Raw genomic sequence first — 16,599 nt, forward strand, 5'->3', positions numbered from 1 at the left:
TGGGCTAGAGGGATTCAACCACTCCCCAGCATTGAGCTGTGGATCAGTGGAAGAACTGTGTTCTCTGAGATGATGATGGATGATGGAGCTCCATTCAATACTTCTAGGATAAGGAGGGGGTGTTGATCATCCAAATCCCAAATCCAAACCCTGACCTTAATAATGCTCTTGTCCTCCCCGTACTGTAGAAACAGTTACTCAAACAAGAGTGGAAAAAAACCATTTTTAATACCCTTGATTTGAGAATAAGCAATAAATTAGCAGGTGTTCCAATACTTTTGACCACATGGCGTACCTTTGGTCATTGTGATAAAAAAAAAAGTTCTCTTATAACTTTCAGCCCAATAAAAATGGACACTCAGGAAGTTGGAAAGTTTGTTTTTTATTAAAGTTTGACTGAAGAAAAACTGCATAGGAACTGTTTAAAGTCCAAACGTGGCAGAGAGACTGTGTGTAAAAGTGAGAGAGAGAGAGTCACAGCAACTTCTCTCTACCATATTTAGACACAGCACAACCCCTGCATCATCAGTATGATTGATCGAGGAGTTCAAACCAACACGCGGCAGAAAGAGCTGTCAGCATCTTCACCTCCTTCCCTGAGCTCATCGTTCTTCCCCCAGGACTGAGATCACACTTATGCTGCGCTACATTTACCTCAGAACTCGGATGTCGGCGCTGGGGATGACGTCACCCCCGAATTTAAACACTAATTCTGTTCAACTTTCTGATAAGTTTACATTATTAACAAGTTCAAAACATTTTCAAAAAAAAAAAACAGTTTAAAAGACTTTAGACAGCTGATTTATGATGAATTCAAGCAAAATGTCCAATTTTTAATGTCCCAGATTAGCATTGTTAGCAATACCAGTTGATACTAAAGTCTTATACAGTATTTTGCACAATCAAATCACTCTATACAATACTGTGTGTAGGACCAGTACTGATTTAATGAGACACTAATAAACAGAAATGATGATAAACTGTATAATTAAACTGCTTTTAATACTGTAGATGTGTGGGGTTGAGGTTAAGTGTGGGGTGCATGAGACAGTGACTATTATACTGTCCCATGACTTTTGCCATGTTCAATAGAAGCTTAAAACAATGCTGCAACGACCTGTGGGATATCTGGCCAGTGCTCAGCCTCTCTCAGAAGATAACACCTCCCACACCTCACAACTAACACAGATCTGGGTGTCCCCAAATGGTCTCAGAGACCCTGGGACCCAGATAACACCTTGTCCCATGATTTTTGGCATGTCAATATATGAAAGAGTTTTCGATTTTATTCTATTTTATAGTGATTCAAAAAGTAATACTGATCCTAGACACATGTTAAGTTTTATATGGGTAAATGTATATATATATTTTTATTGTCTAAATGTCCTCTCAAAAATATATATAGACATGATTTAGTAATTTATAACATTAATATGTTAGCAATACCATTTGATAAGTGATTATAAACTGTATAATAAAACTGCTTTTAGCATTGTTAACGTTTAGGGCAGCTATCCTGGGTTCTGAACTCAAGTTTTGGTGAGACTCTCCTCATATCAGAGTAGATAATCAGACCTGTGGAAGCATATTTTTTTATTTGAAATGTTCTACTTTTGAAACAACGAAATTTTGACTAAGTTTAAATGGAACGCAGCATTACAGCCAGAGGACGAGAATAAGAAGACAAGTGAGGTAGTTAACTGGTTTTCACAAAGCAGCTTTTAAATATCTTTGGCTTATTTCCAGTTTAGAGCATTTATTTGCAGAAAATAAGAAATGTCTGAAATAACAAAAAAAAGACGCAGAGCTTTTAGACCTCAAACAATACAAAGAAAACAAGTTCATATTCATATTTCAAGTTTTAAGAGTTCAGAAATAATCAATATTTGGTGGAATAACCCTGGTGGTTTTTAATCACAGTTTTTTTTTTTTTTCACGCATCTTGGCATCATGTTCTCCTCCACCAGTCTTACACACTGCTTTTGGATAACTTTATGCTGCTTTACTCCTGGTGCAAAAATTCCAGAACATCAGATCTTTGGCTTGATGGCTTGTGAACATTCATCTTCCTCTTGATTATATTCCAGAGGTTTTCAATTTGGTGAAATCGAAGTAACTCATCATTTTTAAGTGGTCTCTTATTTTTTTCCAGTATATGTATATTTATAGGAATATTGCATTTTTATTCACAAACAGCAGGAGGCAGTAGTGGCTCAGAGGTCTTCAAACTCTCTGCTTTGGGACCTGAAGTAAGAATTTATTTGTATTGTACTGTATATGTGTAGAATGACACAAAAAAAGACATATTAATGAGGTAGAATCAGTATACTGCTGAGGTAGATAGCAGCTAGATAACCCTGAGTAGTAAAAAAAAAAACAAAATCCCTGAGAGAGTTTACAGAAGTGACCCTTCTGGTCCTTAGTCAAAAAAATGTTTGACTGATTTTCTGATTATCATACAGCTTCTGTTCCCAGCACTGATCATCATGGAGTAAGTCTTGGTGCAAAACTTATAAATAACATATTTAAACATCTCTTCTTGAATCATATTTACTGATTTACTGGCTAGAAAGACGCCACATGGAAGAGTTAAAAAGAAATTAGAACTTAGAACTTCAATATGCGGTTGTTGCCGAAGTCTACCACGACGATCAACCCGTCTGGTGTTACGGCGAGACCAGACGGACAGTCCATCTGACCGGGGCCGTCTCCTTGAGTGCCAAATTTGCAGAGGAAGGTTCCATCTTGCTGAAAGACTTGCAGACGGTGGTTCCGAGAGTCGGCCACAATGATGCGGTTCTCCCGGTCCACGGCCACACCTTGCGGACGCATGAACTGCCCGTTGCCGGTTCCTTCCGTGCCGAGAAACCGTGCTGACTTGCAGTCAGGCTGGATCACCAGCATACGGTGGTTGTTGAAGTCGGTGACGACCAGGTGACCCTCGCGAGTGAAGGATACGCCGCGTGGGGAGTCAAAATGCTTCCAGAGTGGCCCCTCGAAGCCGTATTTGTTGAGGAAGGAGCCGTTGGAGCTAAAGAGTTGAATGCGATGGTTGCGGGTGTCAGACACAAGAATTTGGCCGGTTGAATTGACTGCTACGTCCCACGGATAGTTAAACTGCCCGTTCTTAGAGCCCTTCTCTCCGAAGGTGAACAGAAACCGGCCATGGAAGGTGAAGATCTGGATGCGGTGGTTGTCTTTGTCAGCAACGATTATACGCCGTTGAAGGTCACAAGCGACTCCAGCTGGTCGATCGAACTCACCAGGCTGCGATCCCAGGCTTCCAAAAGCATGCTGGAAGCTTCCATCAGGTCCAAACACTTGCACACGGTTGTTGCTGCGGTCGGCCACGATTACAAATCCCTCAGAGTCCACCGCGATGCCCCATGGACGACATAACTGCCCCTCCGCTTCACCCTCACTTCCAAAAGTTGCAACAGGCAACCCTGACAAACCATACTTGCAGCCTGCCGTCACTTTTACAGAAAAAGGACTGCCCTCCACGTGCCTGTTACCCACCAGCACCGACACCATGCTTTCACCCTCACTTTGCGGCATATAGGTCAAAGTATATGTGCCGTTGCCGTGATCAGACACCTCTGCAATGGAAACGCTGCCGTTGGAATCCAAGATCACACCTGAAACAGGGTCTCCTCCCTCCTGCCGGCAGTGACCCTCATGATCCTTTGCTGTAAGGTTGATGGAGGTGGGTTTGTTGCACACAGCTTCCTGGAGACCCTTGTCTCGGACGATACACAGAGGAGCAAAAGCCCCCGTGTCAAGTCGTCCCAGCGATCGCAGGTCCCTCAGCAGCCCCCTGTCAGGCCCCATGAACAGAAACCGCCCGTCCTCCTGCGGCCGCAGCAGAGAGCGCAGTTCCTGCGTGGCTTGAGTTTGCGCAAGCATGCGTTCCTGCGCCAGCAGGAGCTCAGTGGCATGCCCTCCACTTCCAAAGCCTGCGTCGAGTAGCCGCACCACCGCGGAAACTGTGGAGTCAAGCTCGCACAGGTGCTGCTCCAGCCGGTCCACCTGCAGGTACAGGGACTTGGCCTTCACTTGGCGGAACTTCTCCACCTGAACAGAAGGGGATGGGTGGAGGGAGATTAATGATTAATGTAGCCTGAATGCTCTCTAATCAGTGTTTTTTTGGTGCATTATGGCTACAGTATGTTCACACAGCAGTTATTTGTGTGGCTGTGTTAATGAATGTGAATAGTGAAAGTTGGGCCACTTTAATATGTGGTTTCTGATAATTATCTGATTTGTGGCATTGTGACTTAGAATCAGAATTCATGCAAATTTTATGTCAAAGAGAAGGAAAAAAGGCTTTGAGGAGAAGGGAAAATGGACGTGAGTAGATGGGAAAAAATGGACAATAGTGTTGAGTCAGGGTTTCATTGATGACTTATTGTTCCAACAATATCTCAACCCCTGAAATATGAAATATTTGCAAGCATGACCAAAGGACGTGGATGCAGTGTTGAAAGAAATTTAAAAAGCTTAAAAATTTGGTTGAAAGAAAAGGATATGAATCAAAGGTAGTAGATGTGGCCAAATGGCATGTCCTTTTACAGCAAGCTAGAGAATGTGTTCTATGATAAGCCCAAATATCACTAGTGAACTCCTTCATAGATTCTGTGAAACTTGAAACTGAAACTTCACGTGAAGCATTGCTGTTTTGTGCATGCACATCATTTACATAGTAAATGAAAAAACATTAGATAGAGATCAAATTGAAAACATAAAATGAAAACTAGGGCTGCAATTAATGATTATTTTTGTAGTCGACTAATCAGATGGTTATTTTTTTCGATTAGTCAATTAGTCAACAATTATTTCTGTCATGTCCTACATCTCTAAAAAACGATAGAAACAGCTGAACGTGAGTTTTTAAAAGCCACTTAAAATTCTAGATGTTGTTAAAACGTGGAAAGTAAAATTAGTGAGTAAATAATTATGTAATCTGTTGTGTTTGGGCACTTTTAGAGACAGACTAAGTTAAGTGTAAACTGTGTGAGTGAGCCATTTACCCATCTCCCATTGCGCTTCTGTCCCCAGCACTTTGTGTAATGCAGTACTTTTACAAATTAACGATAAGTCGACAATTAAATTTGTAGTCGACAAATTTAAATAATCGACATTGACAATTATATCGATAATCGTTGCAGCCCTAGTGAACACCCTGAAATAAAGATTGGATTTGGTAAGAAAATCGGCTGCTGTGTGAACTTAGTCCAACGTTTCTACATTAGCATCATGGCTAATTGCTAAAATTAAAGCAGACCCAACCAAGATGCCAGAAGAAGGAAGGAACCCCTTGGTCCACATACTCATACCTTCCAGAGTAACTCGGACTCCCTCTCCTCCAGGGCTTTTCTGTGGCACAGGATGGCTGCTTTGACCTCCGCTTGAACCTTCTTCGCTTTCATCTCCACCTTCTGGGCCAGCATCTGGGCCTTCTCTATGCTCACCTGGTCACACAGAGGAACACATTTTCATATTAAACACATGCACAGATGATCCTGGACCACATTTACAAAGCATCTCTGGTATAACGGATTATTCTATGATGCTACACTAAAGCTTATTATCGGTGAGGCAGTCCGAGTTCCTCAGATGCTTCAACATCAGCAGTCTTTACCCAGCTATAAAGAAGATTATACCACAGTTAGGTCCGACCCTGCAATGTGATTGGCTGAGAGGCGTTCTATGAGTGCCATTATCAGCCGGTAATGCACTGTAACCGAAGCTCTCCATGTATTACTCTGCCTCATAAAGGTAATCTAGCAACGATGCAGCGCTTACAAACCAAACAGCACAGCTACAAACAAAACAACCGTGGAACTATTAAAGCGTTTAGAAATTAAAACCATTTTCCAACAAAGCCTGCTCACTTCAGGGGCTCAAAAACATTATAGTCATAACATTAAAAAAAAGGCACATTAAATGTAAAAACACTATCTATCCCAAGCTGTGGGTCAAAGGTTATCTGAAGCCGATTAGCATTTGACCTGTGACCTGTGCATGTAAAAGAAAATCTTTACATAATAGAGGAAGGTCCCGGGGGTCTTATTTCTGCTCAGCCATTTGAGTCAGGCCCCCAAGGGACCGCTAAACGTAAGACAAACAAATGGCTATAATCTATCGGGTTTTTTTTAAAGACAGGAAGGAAATAGAACTAAAGGCCCCGTCAGGAGCACAATACAGTCTGAGTGTCAGTACAGCTAGTACCAGTAGACACCTGCTCCATTACTGCTAATCAACTGATCTGGACCAGAGAAACCAACTACAGGAGTAAAAATGCCGTTTTATACTCAGCTGAAAACCTAATTCTAGCATGCCAGTGTTTATCTAGCTATATATTTATATGTATTGCTACTACTCACTTTGTATTACAGACATTTATTGTGACATTTATTGTATTTTTAGATTTTTTTTATTTTGTATATTATATATTTATTCTCATATTTATATCTCCTACGTTATTGCTGCTCTATGAGCTTCAATTCCCCCTCCCCGGGGATGAATAATCTCTGAATCTCAAGCTCAATTAATTTGCTGAGATGTTTACAATTAAGTAAAAAAAAATATATATATATAAAATAAAATAATTATATATATATATATATATATATATATATATATATATATATATATATACACACATATATATACACACACACACACATGTATATATATATATATATATATATATATATATATATATATATATATATACATAGATCCCTACATTGACTTTATCTCCCCCAAACATAGTATATACTAGTATTTTAATTTATACCACTAATATAAATATATATAAATGCATTTTAAAATTCTTACATTCTTTTAATTACATTTAAATATCTACTATGAAAACTCACGTCTTAAGAAGAACAAGTGCGATTAATCACAGTTAATCACACTACATTGTTGTGATTAAGCATAATAATTTTTTTAAACAATTAACACCACTGGTTGTGAGGTGTTATCTTGTAAGTGAGGCTGAACACTAAACACAATGAGTTTTGTGCATGATTACGTGAATTATGGGAAGTTGGAGTGTTCACATTCAATGCAGGAGACCCCACACACATATCCCACAGGCCAGTGCTGCACTCTTTAACTTCTAAGTGTAAGGGCAAAATTCATGGGACACGATACAATGCATTTTATGACTTCACACACACCAAACCAACCAAACAGGGTGAAAGGTCATCACAGGTAATGGATGTGTTTAGATGAAAAGTGTCCTGGTACATTAACCCTTTAATAAAGGAGGGTTAAAAGAGAAAAGGGGGAGGGGAAAGCATCTGTCCAGCAACACCCTCATCCTCTCAAAGCCCCTTCCTGCTTCTGAAAGCCCCCTCCCCCCCGACAGACTCTGTCTTTCTGATAGTCTAAGAGAGAGAGAAGGATCTTGGAAAGTCCTATATATATATATATAGGAATTACAAAGATTTTTCTAGAAAGCCTCCTCATTTCAGGGGCTCAAAAGTAATAACATTTAAAAAAAAATAATTAAAAAATTAATTGTAAACACACTATCTATCCAAGCTGAGCTATTCACTGTATACCTGTAACTCTGCCTCTTCGCTACTTTACTTTAACTGATGCTCTCAAACACTTTATTAAGAGACAAGAAATTCAAGTAATTAACTCTTGAAGAACCTAGCAACCACTTAGCATCATCATCATAGCAACCACCACAGACACCTCAGCAACACCATAGCAATAACCTAGAAACAATATAGCAACAGCATAGCAATAACCTAGAAACCGCTTAGCAACACCTTAGCATTACACAGAGACACCATAGCAACCAGCCAAGAATCAGCAATGCAATCACACTCAATCTAGTTGAATCTGGTCACTGAAAGAAATCAAATCTTCACAGCAAAAGCAGAATAATATTTTTTTTTATTTTTCCACCTTATCTTCTAAAATGTATAATCATATATGTATAATCATTAGTCCATTATGCTACTATGACATCACTTCTTTATTCTTTTATTATTTAGATGAATGTCAATGTTATGCAAATACAAGATTCACTTTCTTTCACAGTCTCACCTCACTTTGTACTGTTTTCCAATCCATAACCCCTGTCCATCTCAGCATCCGATCAATGATCATCTTATTGATGTATTGATGTCTGCTATTGAACTTTTCACGCTGGTAATTAGTGCAGGCAGTTAAGGACTCCTCTGTGATCTATAATGCAGTAGGAGTGGTCCCACAGCTGGGGTCTGACCTGTATTGCCTGGCGTCCGTGCTGTGCTTCGTTCAGCAGTTGTAGAGTGAGCGCTCTGGACTCCAGAACGGCGTCCTTCAGGTACACCAAGCCGTGGGTGCTGTGGTGGTTGGCGGCACACTCCTGGCACACCGGCACAGAGCAGGTCTCACAGAAATAGCGGTACACCTGAGGGGGAAACGGTGGAGAGAGGGAAATGGAATAAATTCAGCAATAAATCAAATATTAATATTATTAATAATGCTAGTAATATTAATAGCATTAGACATATCCACAGAGAAGCACTACATGCTCTCAGTAAAATAAAAATCTAAATTTTTCATTCTATGGTAAAATAACAGGAAGGTAAATAGGTTTGTTAAACTCTATCTAAGCATTGTTTAATAATTCTTACTATTTAGACATCAATTGACATCTAGAATACTCAATAAATTCATATTATGGCACATTTAAACACTTTCAGTCTATGTTTAGTGTGGTGCAGTGGATAACTCCACTGCATGCCAGTGAGCTACCACATCAATCTGGGTGACTATACTGCTCTACACCAACAAGAGTGCAAGGGCAAGACTCCTAACACTATACTGATTAGAACTGCATGATATTTGAAAAAAATTACATTGCAAATTGTCTTTTTTTTCAACGACAAAAACAGCAAAACAACAGTAATCGGTCCTTTAATCAGGCATTTAAATGGCTAAAAAGGAAATAAGAGCGTTTTCTGGGATTAAAAGCATGAATTTAGCTGTAAAATCATTGCGGTTACCTCTGTTTACTTTTGCCCTCCCCTCACACTCCCCTCCACCTTGTGCTTCTCAGGCAGCAGCAGCCTGTTACTTACACAGACACAGAGACAGCGCTGTGTATCTACTTCTTGTGTCAAGAATAAAAAAAAAAAAAAACATTGCAACATGACGTATTTGATTTAATTGGCTTAAGTGACGTCGAACGTCCTGCGATGTGACTATAGTGCATGCGATATACAATATTGTAACAATATTAACAATATTGTACAGTCCTAATTTTGACCCAACTCTGTAATAAGTCTCTTTGGATAAAAGCGTCAGATAAATGCTGTAAATGTAAATGTTAATAAACATTTTACTGACAGTTATCTCTTCACAAATCTCTTTTCAAATCTTTGACCCGTGGTGTATTTCTGTAAGCAGTAAAGAGAGCTTTAATGCTAATCCTTCACAGAGAGCAGGGTTAGGTCTTAAGCTGAACCAGCACTACAGGACCATTTGAGCCCCCTGGAAAACTGATTAAACCCATCTATTCAAACCCCACAGAGAAAGAATCCGCTACTATAGAGCTAAAGCAATCTGCCTCCATTTCTATTCTAGTAGTTCTAATCCTGGTCAACTTATCTCATTCTGCACAAGAGCTGGCCTTCAATAGGATCAATAACCAATTAATCACTGTTGACACACGGAGCTAAGACTCATTAGCATCCAATGAAAGGGCCTGAAAGCTCATTCACATGCGCAGGCCAGGCCACGCCCCTCACGCCCCCTTCTTTACTCCTGACAGAGGCTGGAGAAGCTTGGTGTTTAGGGAATATGGCTGCTTTGGAGGTTACACAGAATGGAAAAATGGAATACATGCCATTTGCTTGATTTAAAGGTACAAATTCCATATGAATAGAAGTAGATAACATTATTATTAATTAAACAAAAAATATAAAAATTGCAACATTAAATTTATTCATGCATAATATGCTTTTAAAACTCTAAGGTGAGAGAGCAACATACAGTACCAGTCAAAAGTTTGGACACATATTTTTTTATTCAATGTGTTTTCTTTCTTTTTATGATTTTTTTTATAATGTAAATAAATACTAAAGTGATCCAGACTATGAAAACCCATAATAATTCATGCAGTAAAATGAAAGTGTTTAACAAACCAAAATATTTATCCCAACAGGTAATTAACGTATTCTGTGCAATAGAGGGAATTCTTGCTCTTCCTTTCCTGGGTTAGACCTGATAAGTGCCAGTTTCATCACCATCACCTTTTTTGATGGTCTTTGCAATGACTGCACCTGAGGATACTTTCAAAGTTCTTGAAAATGTTCAGATTGACAGACCTTCATTTCTTAAAGTCATTTTTTTCTTTACTTACTTCAGTTGTCATATATCTCATGTCATATATATATATATATATATATATATATATATATATATATATATATATATATATATACACATTAAATTATTTTTTGATGTCTCCTGACTAGAGTATTTATCATGCCTGCAAACTAATAAGCATTTCCATAAATATTCATTACCATGAATAGTGTTATAAATATATTTGCTCAATCAGAAGCTTATAGTGCATCAAATAATAAAGGCATTATTCAGCTTCTTTTAGAACAATGATAGAAGTGTGTCCAAACTTTTGACTGGTAAATTATGTCTAAGCTGATGTACTTAGACAGTCTGACTGACTAGCACAAATCGTAAGGAAGCAGATCAATGTCACTGGCAATAAAACAGTGTTACCCTGGATCTGCCCTCAGCCAGACCCTCACTGGAAACATTACACCCCCCACCTCATGATCCCAAATAGTCAGGGGTCACAAATAGTGTCCACCTCACCTCAAAACCATCTCCCTGATAGACACATCACTGAAGGACAAACAGGGGGATTTGCACCCCCCACCATCCTTTTACCCTCATCTCCCCCCTGCAGAACTCCATCTAACCCAAGGTCTTTAGCTCTGACTCTCCATTGTTGGTCAACACATTTCAATCTCAATGAGAAGACCTCGGCAACCCCCACCCCCAGAGCAGAGCAGCACACAGCACTCCACAGCTCCATTCTGTTCATGATGTTGGTCACTGTCACCAAGAAGAACCACCAGATCCTTTGTCAAGTGATGGTTCTACTAAAAGTGGTTTCTCTTTGGCATCACTCAAAGAACCAATTGAAGCACTGTATCTGAAGCCAGTGCATTAATTGTGATCTCTAGCTTATACAGCTCTCGAAAAAATAAGAGACCACTTAAAAAAAGATGAGTTTCTTTGATTTTACCAAAGTAAAAACCTCTGGAATATAATCAAGAGGAAGATGGATGATCACAAGCCATCAAACCACCAAACTGAAATGCTTGAATTTTTGCACCAGGAGTAAAGCAGCATAAAGTTATCCAAAAGCAGTGTGTAAGACTGGTGGAGGAGAACATGATGCCAAGATGCATGAAAAAAACTGCTTAAAAAACAGGGTTATTCCACCAAATATTGATTTCTGAAAAGAAAAAAAAAATCATTCTGAGCTATGCAATCCCTGGACATTGCCTGGAATTCGCCCCTTTTTGTAATTAGGACTACAGAACTGACCTAACACTAATGATAAGGTCTTGAAAATGTCAATGTATTGTCCCTGAGCTGTTAAGTACACTATTACACTAAACTAGTACACCTAAGTACACTAGTTTTAGATGATCAGTTTTAGAACCAAACTAAATCAATCCAACTAAACCAAACCAAACCAAACTTAGCCAACCCAAAATCAACCCAAACGGTAACAAACCAAACCAACCTGATCAAACAAAAACTAAACCTAAACCTAAAAAAACAAACTAGGCCAACCAAAATTCAACCTAAACTATACCAAATTCAACCATCCCAACCCAAACCAAACCAGGCCAACCTTAACTCAACCCAAATTAACCCAAACTAAATCCACCCAAACTAAAGCCAAATTAATTCAACCCAAATCAAACCAAACCAACAACAAAACATAAACCCAACCTGATTAAACCAAAACCAAAGCCTAAACCAAACCAAAACTCAACCCAAACTATGCCAAACCAAACTACACCAACTTAACTCATTCCTAACCAACCCAAAACCATACCAATGCAAACTAAACCATACTATACTATAACAAACCAACCAACCCAAACCCAACCATGGGGAAAACACTCCAACTTTAGAAAATCATGAACTAATTCAGACCAGAGCAAACCAAATATAGGTGTCTAATCACCCTAAGCAGTCCCTCTGTGTTGCACAGTATTGATAAGTGAGTAAAGATCCATTTAATTCCCAGCCTGTGTGACTTTGTCTCTGGTTTGTTGTCCAGCGTTTGCTTCTGCACAGCACTGAACAATAACAGACACTCCAGTGGAATCCAGCGTAAATCTTGATTGACAGGCTTACAACCAGTGGTAAATCTGTGGCAGTAAATCACGTTCTGGTTGGACAAATAGTCATCTGGACTCAGTAAAGCCATGAGTGCCATGTGGTGATCTAATCTACATTCTCTAAACTCACACATACAGGACACGCCGCTTTACTGTGTCACTGCAGAAAAGAGGGCGGTGGTCCTGAGGCTGCTCTCTGATTGGCTGCAAACAGACTGGGATAAAAAATAATATGTGTACAATTCAAGACAATAGGCATTTGTTTTCCAGGATAAGTGCTTCCACAACACTTTGTTTTTGTGGGTACAGGCCATTGCTGAAGATCCACAAACACCCATTTTCAGAGCAGCAATGCAAAACTGCGACCTTCACCTTTTAGCCTCAGCTTAATTTAGCTTCAGAGGCTGTTCAGAAGGCTGGGGGTTTAAATCAGGCTGCTGAATCAATGAACAGATTCAATAGAGTATACCACTCAGTGCTTTTAAAAGCAAAAAACTATATTCTCTATAGATTTAATCATTTCAGACACCACAATCCCAGTACTGTGTGTTATTCTGTTTCTCAGAAGGAAATATGACTTAGGCCCAATCCCATTTCACCCATTGGCTCTACCAACGAACAGCACAAATGGACATAAAAGGTATTTGTGAGTTTTTTTTTGTTGTTTTTTTTTAAGAGAATTTCTTAATTGGGACAGGACCTATAATTGTGTCATATTATTGTGTCCCATGAAAATCTCATTTTTATTCTTTGGCTTTTGAGCCAAAATGAGATTTGAACTTGTTTTGGTAGTTTTTTTCTTCCCTTTTTTTGTTTTATTAATTACTTTTAAGTGTTTTATTTTGTTACTTTGTCTTATTGTTTTACTGTTTGTTTTATGTTTTTAATGATCTATGTACAGTACCAGTAAATATTAGCAGTGACACCTAAGTCAAATGTGAGACAAAAATTACAAAGATGTATCAGGCAGAGATGGTGTTCCTTGATGAGTTTTTCTTAAAAAAGTGAATTTCAAATGTGTTGGTTTATATACTGACTTACAAAAGTTCATGGGACAGGACTATCAGATGTTGTTATTTTTAAAGTTGAGTTTTGCCAAAGCCCATGAATGCTAAAGAAAGCTGCACTGACCTGTGGGATATTTATGAAGGTTCTCCTGCACTAAACATGTATGTAGTGATTCCTGATTTCTGCTAGTGTCACTTGTAGACATGGAGTTCACATGGACAATTTTAGCCAGACACCACCGGTCACAATTATTACCACCCACTGAGTCCTATGACATATTTCCCGGTACAGACTGTGGATCGAGTACTGTTAAATGCACTCACAACTAAATAAAAAAATGCCCAATGCATCTGCACCCACCACAACCTCTCTAAAACTCACTACAACAAGGTTCGCTCACCTCGTTTTCATGCTGATGGCAGAAAGTGTCCTGGTCCTGAAGGCCGGACAGCAGTGCTGAGCCGAACTCGAACTTGCTGGACTCCAGTTTTTCCAGAGCTCTGCTGCTTTCTGGACTCCAGAGCTCCTCAAGCCGTTCTATAAAGTGATCCCTGGTGAGACGCACTCGCCGGTGGGCACACACACAGTTGCTGCAAAGGTACTCCTGATAAAACAGATGGGTGATATGATTTATTATTAAGTATACATCAAGCAGTGCTATTATAATCATACAATTATCTCAGCAGTGAAATTTGCCATACATGTACACAGCAGTGCTATTCTAGTCATAAAATTACCTCAGCTGTGGTATTCTAGTCATAGATTTCCATAGCAATATTCATAAGTTTACACAGCTGTGCTATTTTAGTCATAAGTTTTCCTCAGCAGTGCTATTCTAATCATAAATAATGGCACACATTAGCAATGACACTTAAGTCAATGTGAGTGAAATTTACAAAGAGAAAGGCAGTCAGAGTTTAGAAATGAATTAAAATATATACTACTTATTGTGCTGTATAAATGATTGTCTTTTTATTCATGTCGCCAAACACAGCAAGAGCTTTTTCTGAACTATATAATTACTGCTGCCAAATATTTGATGTATCCCGATATATTATCATGATTATTGTGAGAAATGACATCACATCATCATACAGCTCCGGAAAAAAATTAAAGACCGCTTAAAAATGTTGAGTTTCTTGAGCCTCTGGAATATAATCAAGAGGAAGATGAATAATCACAAGCCATCAAATCAAGCTGAACTGCTTGAATTTTTGCACCAGGAGTAAAGGCATAAAGTTATCCAAAAGCAGTGTGTAAGACTGGCGGAGGAGAACATGATGCATGAAAACTGCGATTAAAAAACAGGGCTATTCCACCAAATATTGATTTCTGAACTCTTAAAACTTTATGAATATGAACTTGAACTGTTATTTCAGCCATTTCTCATTTTCTGCAAATAAATGCTCTAAATGAGAATATTTTTATTTGGAATTTGGGAGAAATGTTGTCTGTAGTTTATAGAATAAAACTGCAATGTTAATTTTACTCAAACATAAACCTATAAATAGCAAAATCAGAGAAACTGATTCAGAAACTGAAATGGTATCTTATTATTTTTCAGAGCTGTATATTAGACCCATATGTTCCACCTTTACCTGACAGTCCAGGCAGTAGGAGCTGGCGGGGTTTCCCTCCTCGCAGGGGCTGCACTGAGCGGGCCGGGGGTCACTCAGAGACCCACTCCGCCCCTCGCTTTCTTCCACTGAGGCCACAGCCTCCAGCAGCCCACTCAGGAGGAAGTTGGTGATGGGCAGGGGGTCCTCCCCGTCCTCACACTGCTGCCCCGTCCACTCACAGGACGGACACTGCAGCTGGCTGTCCACACACTTCTGGCAGAAGGCGTGCAGGCAGGGCAGCACCTGCAGCGGTGATGAGGATGAGGTAGAGGAGCTGGAGGGGCTGCTGCAGGGCTGCTTGCACAGAGGACATGTCTCTGGGTCTGAAGCCATCTGATGCTGACCACAGGCTGGAGGACACATATGAGAGAATAACAATGAGGCAACAGTGATCACAGTCTTCAATAAGCTTTAGTACCTATAAATCTCCCAGAACTGTTTAAAATCATGCATCTGAAGCATGATAATGAGTACGACTTTTTGTCAAAAGCCCACCTCTATTTCCCCCCCTCTATTTCCAAATACAGCACTTTAGCAGATGCTCCCAACAGCTCAAAATGCTAAAAAAATAGGGGCTTAGCATTGCTCATGCAAATAAATGTCTATTTTTACACCATTAACAAACTCAAAGTAGCCTTAAATTAAGACAGGGGTCAGAGAAACAGATTGCTAAATTAGTTTAAAGAAAATTTGTTTGTGCTAGCCAGTCGACTAATCAAGAATTATCGTGTTAATGGAGTAGAAATAGTGATTTATTTGAATGGGCATCACTATGCCCCTATCACTAGCATATTTAGTTGGCTATTCGAGTTCTCCTTTATGAAGAATTTTTCCTTCTTCATTTTATATATATATATATATATATATATATATATATATATATATATATATATATATATATATATATTAGCTGGTATTTGAACACAGTAAAAAAAAAACTGTTTTATTAAAATTAAAAATATAAAATTAAGCAACATGTTTGAATAGAAATAAAAAATCCCACTGTTTTAAATACTGTATTTTACATTTAAATGTCCATTATGTAAACTTTAGTGATAAAAAGGAAAATTCAATTAGTTCAACTAAATAAACTGTGATTAATTAGTTAAATTTAAATTAAAATAAAATTATATTTATTTAGTTATTTTTGCTTATTGTAATAACTAATTACGATTATCGTAAATATAAAATTGTGGTATTTATTTTAATATAGAAATGTAATACGCTGGAGCTTTAAAAAAAAAACGTCACGTGACACATTTGTTTGCGTTATATTAAGCAATTTGTGTAAATGCACTTACGTTAGCCGGTTGGTCTCGCGCCTCACCGCCGATCTCCGGAGCTCACGAGCCGCTGCACATTTCCAGCGCGCGCAGAGCAGGTTCACAACCAGAGAGAGAAAATCTCGTATCTCCAGCTGAACAGGTCACGTCGCGCGAGTGTGTTACACTCCTCGCTGAGAGCACGCGCACAAAACACTCTTTACCTCAGACCCCCAACTACAGCTCCTCCCACCGCCCCCTATCTCAGCCCCAGCCCAGCCACGCCCCCAGAAGCCACGCCCCTCT

At 39.1% G+C, this 16,599-nt stretch overlaps 1 protein-coding gene across 1 annotated transcript; it reads right to left on the reverse strand.

Annotated features, from left to right (window-relative positions):
- Nucleotides 1-363: 363 nt before the first annotated feature.
- On the reverse strand, nucleotides 364-16,511 carry LOC103046967 (E3 ubiquitin-protein ligase TRIM71). The gene is made up of 6 exons (XM_022676218.2): nucleotides 16,333-16,511; nucleotides 15,011-15,381; nucleotides 13,813-14,016; nucleotides 8,255-8,422; nucleotides 5,337-5,471; nucleotides 364-4,074 (listed from the first exon to the last, which is right to left on the reverse strand). The coding sequence occupies exons 2-6, from the start codon at nucleotides 15,362-15,364 to the stop codon at nucleotides 2,608-2,610; spliced, it is 2,328 nt and encodes a 775-aa protein (XP_022531939.2). The 5' UTR covers nucleotides 15,365-15,381; nucleotides 16,333-16,511; the 3' UTR covers nucleotides 364-2,607.
- Between the last annotated feature and the right edge of the window lie 88 nt (nucleotides 16,512-16,599).

Source organism: Astyanax mexicanus, chromosome 19 (genome assembly GCF_023375975.1).
Source record: "Astyanax mexicanus isolate ESR-SI-001 chromosome 19, AstMex3_surface, whole genome shotgun sequence".
NCBI classification, from domain to species: Eukaryota; Metazoa; Chordata; class Actinopteri; order Characiformes; family Acestrorhamphidae; genus Astyanax; species Astyanax mexicanus.

Coding starts and splice junctions, on each gene's coding strand:
- LOC103046967 (XM_022676218.2), bottom strand. CDS start 15,364: ATGGCTTCAGACCCAGAGACATGTCCTCTGTGCAAGCAGCCCTGCAGC. Junction 14,017..15,010: donor CCTACTGCCTGGACTGTCAG/GTAAAGGTGGAA, acceptor CTGTTTTATCAG/GAGTACCTTTGCAGCAACTG. Junction 8,423..13,812: donor GCCATCAGCATGAAAACGAG/GTGAGCGAACCT, acceptor TTTCCCCCTCAG/GTGTACCGCTATTTCTGTGA.